The sequence below is a fragment of the Dermacentor albipictus genome, chromosome 3 (assembly GCF_038994185.2).
Source record: "Dermacentor albipictus isolate Rhodes 1998 colony chromosome 3, USDA_Dalb.pri_finalv2, whole genome shotgun sequence".
NCBI classification, from domain to species: domain Eukaryota; kingdom Metazoa; phylum Arthropoda; class Arachnida; order Ixodida; family Ixodidae; genus Dermacentor; species Dermacentor albipictus.
In genome coordinates, this window is record NC_091823.1 from 44,229,682 (window position 1) to 44,245,551 (window position 15,870).

At 42.7% G+C, this 15,870-nt stretch overlaps 1 protein-coding gene across 2 annotated transcripts in view; it reads right to left on the bottom strand.

The window, feature by feature from the left end:
* Nucleotides 1-609: 609 nt before the first annotated feature.
* LOC135898208 (zinc finger protein 11-like) overlaps nt 610-15,870 on the bottom strand; it is a 36,707-nt gene continuing 21,446 nt past the window's right edge. For both annotated transcript variants that reach the window (XM_065427049.1, XM_065427048.1), the window contains exons 11-14: nt 7,425-7,802; nt 6,116-6,271; nt 3,706-3,919; nt 610-1,987 (exon numbers count right to left, since the gene is read on the bottom strand). In XM_065427049.1, the coding sequence (XP_065283121.1) occupies nt 1,295-1,987; nt 3,706-3,919; nt 6,116-6,271; nt 7,425-7,802 (1,441 nt within the window). In that variant the 3' untranslated portion in view covers nt 610-1,294. The remainder of the gene's footprint in view (nt 1,988-3,705; nt 3,920-6,115; nt 6,272-7,424; nt 7,803-15,870) is intronic.

Here is a 15,870-nt window from a genome sequence, read left to right on the forward strand (position 1 = left end):
TATGATTAACTGTAGATTGTAAAAGCAGCATTTATGGAGCTACTTGAAGCTGTTAGTGTAATTTAGTATTCTCAGAGCCATCATAATGGCTGAGAACTGTCGAAAGTTATTATAACTGGGTTCTATTGATAAAGACAATGCTTTCAACTGAGTGCACAGCAAACCATGAGATATGATCTCCGTGCACTGCGGAAAGGCCAGTTGAAACTGCATAAGCGTGAAGCAATGTCACACCACTTGTACGTATTGTGGTGTTGAACCCAAACAAAGCACCGCATGTTTTTGTGTTCGTCTCATTCTTGTACTGTTAAAGTGTGTTTTTTAAAGTCAGTTATGAATAACTAAGTTGGCCAGGCTTCTATGTTTGAAAATGTTGTAAGCATAATAACAGAAGTGGGCTCAAAGATGAATGAACACTGGTGTATTCAAGGTACTTAAGCTACGAAATCCCCTTTTATGCTACCATGCACTTAGCAATTTCCAAACTGCTGTAGTTTGGATGAAAGCAAGGTTGTTGCCACTCCACAGAAGACACCCCATGCACATAATAAGAAAGCCTTTTCACTCGATAATAAACAATAAAGCTCACCTCTTAATATGGAAACCAGATGGAGCATAGGTGCCTCATTTATTTCAGTATCATGGTGACCATAAAAAAAAAAAGAACTATCACAAGATTTTAAAATTTTTTGCACAATTTGCAACAGTCTCGGTGTGAAAACACTGCAAATAAAAACTAGTCTTACTATATAATAACTTCAACATATATGGTACACAATATATAACGTTGTTTCTACGCACCTCAATTGACTTGCATCTGCTTCGATTGTAAGCTTGTGTTGCAGATGATAAAGGTTTAAAATGCTGAAATCGCTGTCTCGCAGAGAGTAACAGAAAAAGCTTTCCTACACAATCTCGAACCTGATCTTCAGGGGTCACTAACATTATTGATTTCAGTGGAATATTTAACTCGTTAATTATTACGTGATATGAGCCCCGGCATCTTCCTGCGTGAATACAAAGATCTAATGAAATTGTCCCCTTTTTACAGACTTACAACTGTACCTTACATGTTGTTGGGAAATATAGAGAGCAGTAAACATGCGATCATAACATTCAATGGCACATTAACAAAAAATAAATAGAAAAGAAATGACGGCTCGTCATGTGTCCTTAGCGTCCTGAGCACACACTGCAGGTTTTCCTCATGGGGCTAAACAGCCAACACGACCCTTTGCACTTTAAGAACGAGAATCTATATCATGTACCGTCACATAAACAAGTCTCACATCATCTACCACACGTTTGGACAACTGCTCTGAGGCATGCAGACCTCGCTGACCACTTCCTCAACTTGGGACACAGAGAGCATGTGCAGCATGTGCTGCGCTGAGCCCACAACGGTCATCGACGGTCCACCTGCCACCACAGTCAAGGAGGCTGCAGGCTGCTGCATGCTGGCAAACAAGTGCTCCACGGCAGAATGCTCGTGAGTTCCGGGCTCCATTCGGGTCAGCTCGGTGATCTCCTGCACTGGCTCCAATTCAACTATGCTGCTGGCTGTTGGAGACAGCGGCGGTAAGGAAACCAAAGCTTCAGCTGCTGCCGTGTTATGAACTGGAGCTGCTGTTGTATTGGAGGCCGCCACTGGATAGGAAGTTGCATCTGGAACAGGAAGTACTGTAGACGCAGCCGTCATGCATGCAGCCGAGGACACAGAGGACACATTTGCCACATCTGGAAGCGAAGACACAGTGGGAGCAGCTGCCATGCCTGGAACTGAAGGCGTAGTCGACGCGGGCAGCACTACTTGAACTGAAGGCACGGTGGACACAGGCTCCGCGTCCGCAACAGAAAGTGTGGTTGAAGTTGGGGCTGTGGCTGGTTCAGAGTTGACGGCTGTCATTGTGACTGACATAAGAGCATCTGCAGAGGGCTCTGGAGGTTTTGCAATAACTTCAGCTGTTGCTCCGACTTTGGCACCATCCTTTGAACAACAACAACAAAAAAAAATATTTCCCTTAATAAGAATGGCACAAATTCTTATTCATATTAGAAAAACACGGCAGGGGCTAGAGCTTAAACAATATTTTCTGTCATCCACTGTTATTGTGTTTATTCACTCGCTTGTGCGTGCTACCCCTTGCCATTTTTTTTGCCAGGATTGGCCACTCAGCGTACTGGGGGAAAAATCAGAACGAAAGAAAGAACAGAATCAAGTGAGAAGACACATTAACGTTTTATATTGTTATGCTGAGGTCACATAAACTTGAATTCCACTAATTGTTTGGTTGCTTTGCATGTTTCTGGCAAGGATTCCAGCAATCCCTGGCATAGACATGAAATATTTAGGGCAAAGCCTATCACTGTAAACTTCAAGAAGTGGTGATAAACTTAATTGTTTAACAGCAGCCATAGGAACAATATTAATGCCTTTTCTTATTGAAATTGAGAAAAGAAGACACCCTACAAGGCACTAACCACATGAAGAGGTACACTGCCAAGAATACTTTTTCACTGCACTGCTTTGTATTCCACTTGGTTTGGAGACTACCAAATGTAATGTTGTAATCAACTGTGATTCACTTGTTTAAAATGGAAAGATGTTGTAGTTACGTTATTACTAAATGGCTTATGATTACATTATTCCTAGTTTGTTACTAACTGGTGCCACAGGTGGCCCCCTTACTTGTATTCTATATTTCTGCTACTAACAAATAAAACATTCTTCAATCGGCTGCCATCATTTGTGCTTGCTTGGGCTGAGTGCCACTCGGCATGCACCAGCCGAGGATACAACAATGTTGTTGTCATAAAGTCCACAACATCTGCATTTTCCCTTCAACAAAGTTTTCTTGGAGCAAGCCTAGACATAGATACTCCAAAAAAAGAAAAATATAAAACTTAAGACCTACTCTTGCGAGTCCTGATCTAAGAACATGTTTAGAATCAATTAATATGCAGATATCAACTGCCTTTGAGTGCTCCCCAGATGATGCTGGTAACAGTCAAACAGCAACTGACTGTAAGAGCCAGTGCTATTGTCAGTGTCATTAAAATGTGGCAAGATAGCTAGTTTATGCGTAGTCTACAACACCAATGCACTGCTTCCATTTTGAAAGCTCATTCAAAAACTGAATTACTTTACATCCTAAGCCAGCAGTAACAATGTGTCTAGTGTTTCCGGCCATCTGGGCACATTTATGCTTAAGAAAGTCATGTAAATCATCAACGTGAGATGGCTGTACCCCACAGCATATTTGCCAAGGCAGACTGCAGCGTCATCAACCATGAACAAATGAGCAATGACAAAATAATTAGGAGTGTTCATGACTTTGATTTATCGAACAGTGAAGATGCCACCACAGAGTATGCATTCATTCTGGCAAAAACCTTACGCAATGAAAGCCTTTAGTACAATCTGGAGTTTTGTCGGAGTGCATGCCAACAATGTCACGATGCTCTCCTGACAGAATGCGAAATCGGCAGTGCATTGCTGCTGCTTGCCAGCAAGTGCAAGCAAGTTGATATTCAAATTATTCAATTAAAACTACTTTTCCATGTCCCTAAACCACAAGATTCGTGGTTATGTGTAAAATTTCCCATCTTCGAAATTCTGCCACAATTAAATTTTGTTTTTACAAGCCCTATCAACTTCGTTGTAGTGCGATTCAACTGCATGTCACTTAGAAAACACAGACCAACCTTGTGTGCAAATTTAACATGCAGGAGCATGGAGGCATGGCTCAGGAAGCCCCGGTTGCAGACAGCACAAAATACACGCAGGCTTGATCGGTGCGCAGTGGCAATGTGCTTCTTGAGGCTGCAGCGACTGCGATAGATCTTGCTACAGACGCTGCACTTGAAGTTGACCTCCTGGGTGTGCGTGCGGAAGTGCATTGCCAGGCTCAATTCAGTCCTGCATAAATAATGCAGCAAAGAAAGTGTTTCAAGAATCAGAGTCACCCTTGGGCAATGGTGAGCATGGTTGAAGTTTCAGATGTTGAACTAATGCAAGGCAAGTGTTGTGAACATACATTTGCATTATTATTTTGCAATGTAATATTAAACTTCAATATAACAATGTCTTTGATGTAACAAAGTATTTAACTTTGCATAACTTCGTGTCCATAGAACACCATGTATTTTAAACGTCAATGTAACAAATTGTGCTTATCTGTATAATAAAATATCACTGCTGCTGTGGATGAATACCGAGGCAATAAATGGAAACTACAGTGAGAGCCAGTTGTCATACGGTTGAATTACATGCGGCTGTTTGCGGACACATCTTTCAAATTGCAATCCACGTGGCAAAGAGCAGCTGGCGAAGCAGTTTGTAAAATAGCCAGCCATGGCCTCTGAGGTCAGAGCTCTGCCATATCTCAGAGGTCATGATCTGGAGAGTGTGGTGCTGAGGAGGCACTAGGGGGCATACATATTGGTGCATTATATTAAGCAAGTCACACTTTCCTATTAGCGCATCCTACGCAGTATAGTCATAGCTCCGTGTTCCATGTGAGCCTTGCCTCAGTGCCTGATCTGGTCTCTGATATGGTATTTTTGTTGTGACTAACGTTTCCCACAGTTACGTCCAAGGCTAATGAGGCCTAAACACTGTTACATTAGAAGCAGGTACTAAACACAAGGCCTGATCATTTGAGGAGGCTGGTATCTTGCAAGCAATTGCATTTGGTGAAAAGATAAAGGATATGAAGAAAAAATTTCAATATAATGGCATTTCAAAATAACAAAGTGAGGTGACAATTTTACCAACTTGGTTATATTGATGTTTAACTATGGTTATTTCTCAAACCAAATGAAATTTGAATGAAATAGTGACAGAAGTGAGTCAAATCAAATATTAATTACTTTTAGAATAGTTTTCACATAGCTTTGAAAGAATGAACAGCCATTTTTAACCTTAATATAAAGTGATGTTCACATTCTGTGCATATTCATATTGTTAACAAGTTTCTGTCATTACAGTGCAAATTACGAAGTGCAGCTTATCAAAAGCACAAATGAAGCATTGTGAACAAATAAGCAGTTTATTTGCATAGTCAGGACACTTCGGTCGGTGAGTGTAAATGATATTGATTTAGCTGGAAACATCTGGAGCTCTGTGCAACATAAAGCATGCTCCATTATGCAATTTCTTGTGTTTTGTGTCAACTATGGCAACTGGGATTAAAATTATGACACTATTGCTTCAATTTTATGCTTGAACACCCTCAGCTGACGGTTTAAAATATCAGAAAACTATTTGAAAACTATTTGTATTTACGAATAGTGGCCGCTCTATTCAAAGAGGGAAGTTATGTTGACATATGTGATCTGTTATTCAGATATTTGCACACCTCTATATATGTCACCTTAAAGGGACACTAAAGGCAAATATTAAGCTACATTACTACGTTGAAAGATTATGCTTCCATAGTAACGTATTCTTCATTTGTAATGAAAACAGCTTATGTGAGCGAGAGCATGACGAAAATAGAAAATCAGAGTGGCACCATGTGTTGTGAACTATGGTACTTCTTATGTGAGGCGTCAGCACCTCTGATTCACAGAGAGAGGCCGCGACTCGCCACTGTAAACGGCATTGCTTTTCTCTCTTTACAACAGCTGAGGCGGCAACATTTGGCAATTGACTACTCTGCCGGCTCTGGCAGTGCAGGCTCAAGTGACCATAACTGGTAACCTGAACCCAAGCAGAGCCCACAGAGTGACTCACGCAAGCTGAATACCTACACTCGCCAATAAGTAAACTTTGTATATAAAGCTAAGTATAGAGTCTACAAAAGACATAACAAAAGCATAGAGGGCGGTCACATGGAGATGACATCAGGTCCTCCGCTTTGACCCGGGCAGTTCAAATTGAGAAGCAGCAGTAGGACCTTCGATGGCAATGTCCTAGACAAGAAATTTATATATTGGCATGCAGAAAACTACGATACTTCTAGACGAATATTCTATCGATCTAGATGGGCTTAATACTTTTCTTTCGTGTCTCTTTAATCAGCAATGCCCTGTCTATGCATAATGGCAGAGAATAAGTTAGTACAACTCGGTTCCTGCAGTGCCCAGTGTCACAGCCACAGGCAAAACTCACTGGAAGGATTTTCCACACTCTGGACAGAACTTCTCCTCGGCAGTTTTCCCCTCAATGCCATGAACGAAGACCCGATGTGCACGAAGACTGCCGTCAAACTTGAAGAAACGGCCACAAGGTTCACAGCTGTACTTCCACCGTGAACATCCATACTTCCTGCAGAACAACAGAGTTAACACAGATATGCTGCAACTTTTCCTTAGTTTCCTATTCGCAGGCAAAGTGTTAATTTATGTGCATGCATAAGCAACTGCCATACAGTTTTGTTTCAGTTTTTGGCACAGCTGATACGTACTAGCATAGATATACACCGCAATACCGAGAGATGTACATAGTAGGAGCAGTATTGGTAGCGACACCTTGAGGCATTGTGTTCACCCAAAGAGTGCATAACATTTATCAAAGTGAAAGATTGCTTTAGGCTTATTCGCTGATGTAAAAATGTCAGCAGCAACATAATAATCTGGAAGAGGTCTTGACTCACTATTATCATTGTCAAAGGTAATAGTTGTGCAACACAAGAATGTTTCTAGTCCATTGCAGTTGACCACAATGTCGTGAAATGTCACCACCAGCATTGCTATCGTTCATTACATTGTTTGATGTTACAGTAAACATGTGTGCTAACACCGTAACACCACATGCATAATCTCAACTTTTTGCATTACTATATAGATAAGTTTACTGTAGTGTTACCACCATGTTGTTACACTCTGCCGAGCCTTGTTCCAAGAGTAAAGCTAAGGAGGAAGAATTGAAAAAGACAGCTTTATTCTTCATTGCGGGACAAAAGCCACGAGTTCTTCGTGAGAAACAAAGAACATGTTGCGATACCCTATTGCCATAGTCTGCTGCTTCACCAGGCTTCCAATCGGCTACCTTACAGCTTTCTAGCCTGTACGCTGCCTGAAAAACTGGATTTCTAGAAATCCATGTGGACACAAAGAGCTTCGCAAGATTAAGTGCCATCAGAACTTGTATTTCCGGGCTGCTTGTAGCAGCTTCAAAAATAGCAATGTGGCTGAAACAGAAACTACTGCTTAAAGAATACTTGGTTGGAGGAGATGAAGGCACAACAAAATTTGTGAAGAATAACTTCAAGAAGAGCATGAATATGACACGAACAAGAGAAAGCACTATATCTGACATCTGCTTCCTTCGTCCTGCCCCTGGGGATAGTATTTACACTGTCCCTCAATGCACTGAACGTTCAACCTGTTAAACTTTCTGCACAGCTGCCCCTTCTAACAAAAACCCATGCAGCCAGTGTTCGTGTTCCTGTCAAAAAGACACGCATGTTTCCGCTCACCTGCCTGGCCTGTGTGCCCAGTTTTTGGCGGGCACAGCCTGCTTTGCTGTTTTTTCATTACCGCCATATGAATCAAGATGAGCCACCCTTCTGTGAGCCACCATGCCACTGGATGTGCGAAATCGCTTGCTGCACAGGTTGCAGGTGAAACGTGTTGCCTGTGCATTATGAACCGAGGCCTGGTGCTTCTCCAACAGCCGTGGAGTCTCGTACAGCTTCTTGCACTGGGTGCACTCGAGGCCTTTTGCGTGGGGGGCACCGTGCAAGGCCACATGTGCAGTGTGAGCATCCTCAGAGATGAAATGTCGCGGGCAGTGCGGACAAATCAGTGGGCCGCCTGGTCGGTGCTGGCGCCGCATATGCAATGTCAGCTGGAACCTGCATGGGCAAACTTTGAAAATCAGCAAGATAATGTAGTTGTTTCGTGACACCCTGGCATTGTCGCATAGTGTCACGACTAGGACTGGGCATTGATTGAACACTGAAACCCAATGATTGGAACATAAAATTCAATGAATTAATTGGTTAATCGAATATGTGTATCTACACACGTAAGGCAATAATACCAAAACTGATTATGTTTGTATATAAACTTCAAAGAAAACATGCTATCTGAATCAACATTTGCCCGTAATGTGACTGTAGTGGCACCTTGCTTGAACGACTATATATAAAGCATATCAAACTCACTCAAATGCAATCATAAGTCTAGCTGCAATGAGAGTATTGCTTTGTCCCATTGGCCCTAAGTGCAGCGCTCACAAGTGGCTTCTGTGGCAACAAACATGCAGGCGCTGCCTTAGTTGGAACATTTTAGCTCATTATAATTGTGATTACTGTATCAATAAGCTATTCAAAAGATTAAACAATAAATCATCGAGCCCTAATTATGACTTGACCTTTTTTCGATGGCTAATCTAGCTCTTTTGCTGAAGCTCTCAGTTGAGAGTCTAAACTCCTGACTAACGTGGCCTAAACGTCTGGCTGACATGCATGTGCCAGTACTGCACTCCTCCCTAAATGAATGAACAAGAGCCTATATTTAGCAGTGAACAAAGCGACTTGGGGTGCACACAGTTGTCTGTCCTCACCTCAAGTTGTGCCATTTAGTGTTTGAGATGCTGTACCAACAAAGCCAATTCTAAACACATTCAAAAGCTTATCTTATCGGGATATCTGCAATGGGTACATCTTCCAGCAGCCCATAGGCTGCATGGGGAGATTGGGACATTAAACCACATAATTCATGTTTTTATGCTTTTTTGTGCTTTTGCACTGTATTAGCCTTTCTTTCACCCTTTTGCAAAAATGATCAAGAGCAAACATAAATCCACACCAAACACACAAATGGAAGCCACCATGCCTTGAATTGCAAATACAAACCAAAATTTTAAAGATATTGCAGAAACCATGGGATTGTTAACCTAAGCGAATAGCTCGTACGAACAAGTAAGAGCCAGCTAGAGAGGGAGAGGGAGTGAGACAGTGAAAGAGCAAACAAACGTTTTCCTTCGTGAATTCAACTACCTACTACAGACCACCGAAGTACCTGCTACCAACCTACCACAAGGACAGCCAAAAGAGCCAAAGAAAGCTGCCATTGATGCATGCAATCACGAAATCAGTGGCGACAATGAAAAAATTCATTTATGAGGCAATTTTGTCGCAGTAAAGTGAGATAGCACAAACAGGGAATTCAACTTAAATTTGATTAATTCTAGACTACACTAGAAACGTCCCCTGGGCTAAAAGCTGCCATAAGCAGCTTGACTGGACCCGGGAGGCGTTGTACATGACTGTGTGAGGTAGTACTTTGTAACGTACGTGATTAATGATAAACACAGTTCAAAACCTACTAAAACAATGACCAAAGTTAAACAAGATCAATTTGAAAATATTTTTTTTATATATAAGCCTCTTGACAGGTTAATTGACATGTAATATAGAAGCAAATATTTAAGCATATGTGATAAGATCATGAAAAAAATCAAAGGCGGTCGTTCAATTAGCATCGTTATATATGAATATACATATATAAGTTAACAAAAAACATCTTCAATTCCTTGCTAGGCAAATGAGTAATATGAACATAACTATTAAGGTTTTTGGCAAATAGTGTTCAATGGAGTACAATTTGTCTTCTGTGCAAAAGGGTGGTACAGACTAAGGATCAGGGTTTCTGAGGTGTACTGATATTTCATAGTGCTGCAGGGTTGCAATTGATGTAAGCCAATTTCTTAACTCTTCTGCAAAATAAAGTATATGTAAAACATAGTATTCATAGTATCGATCTACCTATACAACTTGCCACAGTCGAACTTCGGTATATCGAACAGCACTGTGATCGCGAAATAGTTCGATATGGCCAGAATTCGATATATAAAATAACGTTAAAAAATCATCAAAAATTTGTGCAAGTTAATCAATGAACCAAGGGTGCAATCGGGGACCGTTGTTCAGAGTGCACGTTCGGTTGCGCCATGCGCAATTGGCCTAGGCGGCACCGACTTCGTCTGCCGGGAGTGCGCAGTCGATTGCGCCGCACGCAATTAGCATAGACCGCACCAACTTTGTCAGCAGCGCGAAGTCGGCGTGGTCCAGGCCAATCGCCTGCGGTGCAACCGAACGCACGCTCCGAAGAAGGATCTCCTATCGCGCCCCAATCATGGCACAGTAAACACTCACTTGAAGCCTCACAAAAAGTATTTATTTATTTGGATGAAAGCACTGCATCAGTGTAGCCTGCTTCTCATTGGCAGCCACGTGCTTAAACCCGGAGTCCTCAACATAGTCTGAATGACCCACAAGCGATAGGCCGGTGCCCTCTATCCACCTTTTGCAACGCCGAACTGCGCATGCGCAGTGCCCTAGCGGCTGAGTACTGAAGCAATTTGGCAGGCGCATGGTCGGACTCGACTCTCTCCTCCAAGTGAGTGGAGTCCGGCCGTGACAGGCACTGCACTTGTCAGTGAAATAGGGTGCCAGCCGTTTCTCTTAGACTCTTAGAGACCGGCACATATCTGTGTGTCTTGCTGTTCTACACAATTTACCCCGACGTATATCGCGATGATGCCTGCCCGTCCCGCGGGCAGACCTCCACTCTAGCGCGCATGCTTTGGGAGTGCGGGTCGAGGTACTTGAAGTTCAGCAAGGAGGAGTGGGACTCGCTTCTGCGCAGCCCCGCTCTAGACAAGCAAATCCTGGCTATCCAGCATGCCCGTGACCGGGCTGGTGGGCTAGATCTGCCAGTCCCTAATGGGACTAGCCAGGTGCGCGCCGAGTTTGCGTCCTTGTCGGACCTCCAATAAAGCTCTTTCACTCACTTGTCAGCCTTGCCATTCTTGCTGCAGCACACATGGAACGCTTTTCGAACATTATTGCCATTGAAATTTGGCGTGAAGCCAATGTCGTGTCTCGTTTACGGCTGCACCTCCCATGACCATCCCAGCAGGACAATGAGGATTTTCCGATTTCCATCGGTAAAACGCAATCGACAGTGCTGTGAAGCCTGGATTAGGGTTGTGAAACGGCAAGATGAGCAAGGGCGTCCATGGCAGCAGTTAGCAGCATCTAGACAGTGCGGGAAGCACTTTGTGACAGGTATGTATTGGCATATGCAGTTTACCTCTGTTTTTGTCATTACTGACTCATACGAATAATCTCTACAAAGAAACAAGTGTATGTTTGAGCTAGCAAAACAAATTATCTCCGAGCTCACGCGACCTGGTTGAGTGAAACGAGAAGTGCTTTTTTTTTTCTGTCGTCTGTGTGTTTGCCGGTAGAACACTGTTATTTCGCAACTTCCCACCGTGTACACTTGCAGCTTTATAAACACTCAGCGAAGGCTCGTGATGTCGGCGTAGCTATCTGTCAGAGCCAAGGTCACCTGTACTACTGGGGTGACGTGGGAAACAGCGTGCACTGTCGAAGTAGATGACAGTTATAGTTAGCAATCGTTGCTAGTTGTCGTTTCGTCATTCTCGTCAGCATTAAGTAAAGTAATATTTAATTGCACAAGACTTTTATATTCGTTTAGCAAATCGGGATGTAGTATAGTACTGTATGTACTAAGGCTCATTTTCCTGTGTGGCATCTTCTGGAGTTGAGTGGCGTGTCTTATTGTGTAACTGACACATTTCAGGGGCGCCTTTGCTGTTGCCCAGACATCTGGACTTCATACTGACGCTGTTTGTGTACACAAACTAATTCAAAAGAAGGACGCAGTTGACCGCCACGTTCGTACCGCGGCACGTTCTAAGAGGAGGACAGGTGCCCCACAAACAGGAGGTATTACCGATTTTGGTCATTCTGACCATTTTTTGGCATTTTTGTAGATGTACACACACTTTATGTGGGTAAATAACCTATGCAACTTGACGTTCTGTTGGCCTCCCCACTGCCTTTGTATGTGTGTACGCCTAGCACTACGCTCTAAAAAATGCCACGCTTAATCTCACATTAAGTTGTAAGTTTAAGCATGACACGCATGTAAATGAGGCAGAGATGACATTACAAGCACCATGTGACCGAAAATAAGCATGACACGCCTTCATGTAAGCGTGAAGGCAAAACTGCCTGCCATGGTTCTGTCTTGTGCAAGCATGAGCGAGCCGCGTACGCATGAGAAATGCAAATCACACGCTTAACATACTGCGGAGCGCTCGTGCGGGAACTCTCCATCACGCTTAACATATCCAAATAGGAGATCCGTGCTATATCACATTATCTAATAGGGGATCCGTGATATATCACATTATCTGCACGAAGCATGGGCGAGGAAGAAAAACACTCTGTGTCTTCTCACTGCCCTGCAGGGAATGCGAAACTTTTCTTGGGGAGGCTGAAGGAGACCATGGTGTTTTGAAGGCGGTGCTCAGCCATTTTCGGTGTGGATCTTCCGGCGGCCTGCCACGAGCGACGTTCGTTCATTGCAGCATAGAGCTTCCGTTCTGATTGTCAGAGTTGGTGTGTATCGCCACGTTGACTTTTACAGACATTCAGGGCGTACAATGCGGGTGGTGTATGCATACATTGTGCACTGTGCCGAGTTTACGAGAGAAAATCCACCACAGTCTGACGGCTCCAGAACAGCCTTTCCATATGGACAATCGATATGTCGCGGTCCCTCACCTGCTATTCATGGACGATTGAAATATAGAGGTAAGAACACTAGTTATGGTTTGCTTCTTTTTAAACAGCGGCTAACTGCCAATTTGTCATTATTTCAGGCATGTGCTTGTATGATGTGTTGTGCAATATTTGCATAATGGTACACTCATTGGAAAGTGAGAACATTTTACACGAGCAGTAGCAGTGATCGAAATTGAGTGCAGTCAGCCTCGTGATTTTTTTAACAAGTTTGAACACCGGGCTGTTGAAGTCCTCTGAATTGTTCAGTTTATTGTGCTGAAGTACGAAATTCCCACAATTTCAGTTTTTTTTTATGTTCACCAGCTCACCATTCTCTGTGTGCCCGCTGCCATTTCTCCTCGGGCAAGGGTGGCGAGCTGGGAGTTGCCACTCCGCATTTTGCACCGTGCTATTTAGAACTATGTTAGTGGCGCATCAATGTGGTATGTGTATGCCGTGTGGTTGCTGCGTATGCTGCTCATAGTATACCGGTGCTTACAAAGTGAAAGTTCATAATTTTGTGAGCTACTTGTCGGCTGACAGTAACCAGCATCTCTGAAGCGCTGCATGCAAGGTTACAACCACACCTGCTATTAATTTGCAACCTCAATAGCACTCTGAATTAGGATATCTATCTAGTGTAGTGTAGCTCCGCATATTTTACTTTTCAGGCTTTAGAGAGAGGAAGTGTGACTGCGTTCAGTGAACATGAGTGTACTCTGCCCATTGCAGTTCTTGATTTCCAGCTGCAAACGCATCTATGCCTGCAGTGACAATTCTCGTGTGAGAAGCTCACGTAGAATGTCATTCTTGTCAAAATTTCCATCTCCATTGGGTTGGGAGTTAAACGTAACTACATACTTCTAGCTCATCCTTGCTGAGGTAGTAAGAGGTTTTATCGAAAACGTTGCCAGTTGTGTTCGAATTTTTAACTTTATTTTTATGAAGAGCATGCTGGAATAAAATCAGTTACAGCTATGTGTCTCACCTAAATGTGTCTTGCATATTGTTCTTTTTTCTTAGGTCACATTTAAAAGATAATAAAGGTTTGGATGTAGGATTAATCAAAGTGAACAAAAATTGAAAAAGTTCCTTATGATCATATAAAAAATATTGAAATTCTCTGAGCCTTCATACGTGGCTTTAGAAGCGTGCTTGCGACCCAGGCTTGCAATGCATGTTCTCATTACTGCAGTCATTTGAACATATTTCGCCTATTGCGTACTTCTAAAAACTTGCAAACTGCAACACTTTAAGAGCAGTCACTAGGAGAAATGTCAGAAGTCCAATCAGTGTTAAAGCAGTGAAAAGGCAAGCGGTCTTCGTTACCACATTTAGTCTAAAAGAAACATGTTTTAACCTCTAAAGTATTATACTTTGGGTATTAAGACATTCTTATGTTTTATTTTCAGATCACACTAAGTGACCTTATCGGACCATGCGTTGTCTGTGGGGAAACAAGGCTCTTCACCTGTGCCTGTGAGCAAGAAAGCAATGAGATCAGTGACGACACATCCCTTGAAAAGGCACTAGTGATGTGCCTATGCCTTTATGGTATGTAATATGTAACATATCCGACGGCATATGGCCAATTTTAGTGCAACCAACTTAAAGCCAAGAACAAGCCAAGAAATATCATGGGTGCAAACAAGGTTAAGGGATTTGTTCACTGCGTTGCGCATTTAAATCAAACTCATACAAATACTTATGGTTTCCCAGCGATCTGAAAATGCTTTAACTCTAAGTTTTGTTTTTAGGATCAACGTTTCATTATGTCATATTTTCTGGGAATGAATTTTATGAATGAAATATTTACCCCATGAAGAAATATGTGTAATACTTTTCTCGCTGCTTAGGATGTTCGTCTTTCTTAGAGAGAGAGGCCAGTGAAAAAGAATTTGATCAAGTATTTTGGACTAACAATCAGAGAAAGAGTGCAATAGCATGATGATTTAATGTGGGAAGTTCTGTCCTGACGTCCCTATCCAACACAAGGCTTGCTAACTTAGAATGCGCGGTGCCGCAGAGCACAGTTGAGAGGGCATTCGTCCTTTTGTGCAAAGAGATACCAAGGGGCTTGTTTATGTTTTACATTCCTTGGCGTCCTTGAAATGTGCCAGGATTTTGCAAAGTACCTTCTTAATGGATTAGTTTCAGTGTCACTGGCGGGAGCATCTTGCGCAATGTCTCTACAGCATACTCAGCTTCTAATTCGCTGGCATGCTGCCACTGTGATAGCGTCTTGGTTCGTCACAGTCTGCGCCGTTGAAGAAGAAGTTGAAGAAGAGGACTTTGAAGAGCTTGGTGAGCAAAGCTCACTTCAGAGAAGCTACCCAAGTGCCCAAGCAGACAAGGGTCAGTGCTTCGTTGCTTCCAACGCATGCAGAGAAGGGGAGAGAGTGGATGAAGCATGCCCCTCAATCCATCCCCCTTTTGCCTTCGGGAACTCTCTCCAAATGTGGAGATGGGTCACGCCATCATAAGCGTGGGAACAGGGGTCCTTATGACGTCTGCTAAGCGTGAAGAGGGGTTGCTGATCACTCCTGGCAGATGTGATCAGTAAGCGTGAATAATATCATGCTTAGATTAAGCATGCAAAAAAGCTGCAAACACATGCCTAGATAAGCGTGGATTTTTTAAAAGTGTATGGAACACCATAAAGCAAGACATGCAGTGGTTAAACATGAAATTCGCCCTAAGAACTACACTTTATGCTCTATTTGAGACATGCGTTTTTGTGTGTACTCATACTGTTTTATTACTTATTCACTTTACGCCACAGGTGCAGCGGTTTCATGTCAAGAAGGAGCTTGTAAAGTGTTGCCGAAGTTGCCGAAGTCGATTTAAGAAGAACTTAGCAATGCAAATGTCGCGATCATTCTGCACGGAAAACGCCATAGAGAAGGCAAAATTTAGATTGTTATATCTGATATGCAACATAAAATATTGTTATGTAAGCCTTTGTATTTTTCTCATGGCCCTCATGCATAAGCAGATACTCTTAAGTCAACTTATTGTTACAACCATATATCGTTATATATAGCATCGTTATAAGTGAACTGCACTGTAAACGAAAATGGCGGCAGGCTCTCAAGCGTGCTGCAACAATATTTTAATGCAATTTAAGTGGAGAGAAAATGCATTTGAGCCCTTTTTGTACTCTGTTAGCATTACATGGGTGTTGGCAAATTTCGTTGATATGGAATTGCAGATAGACAAGAAATGTACAGTGCTCACGGAATGAAACGCGACACGGAGCATTTAGTAGAACCCTGCATATGTGCAAAGTATGCGAGAGCACCATGCCATGTCGCAA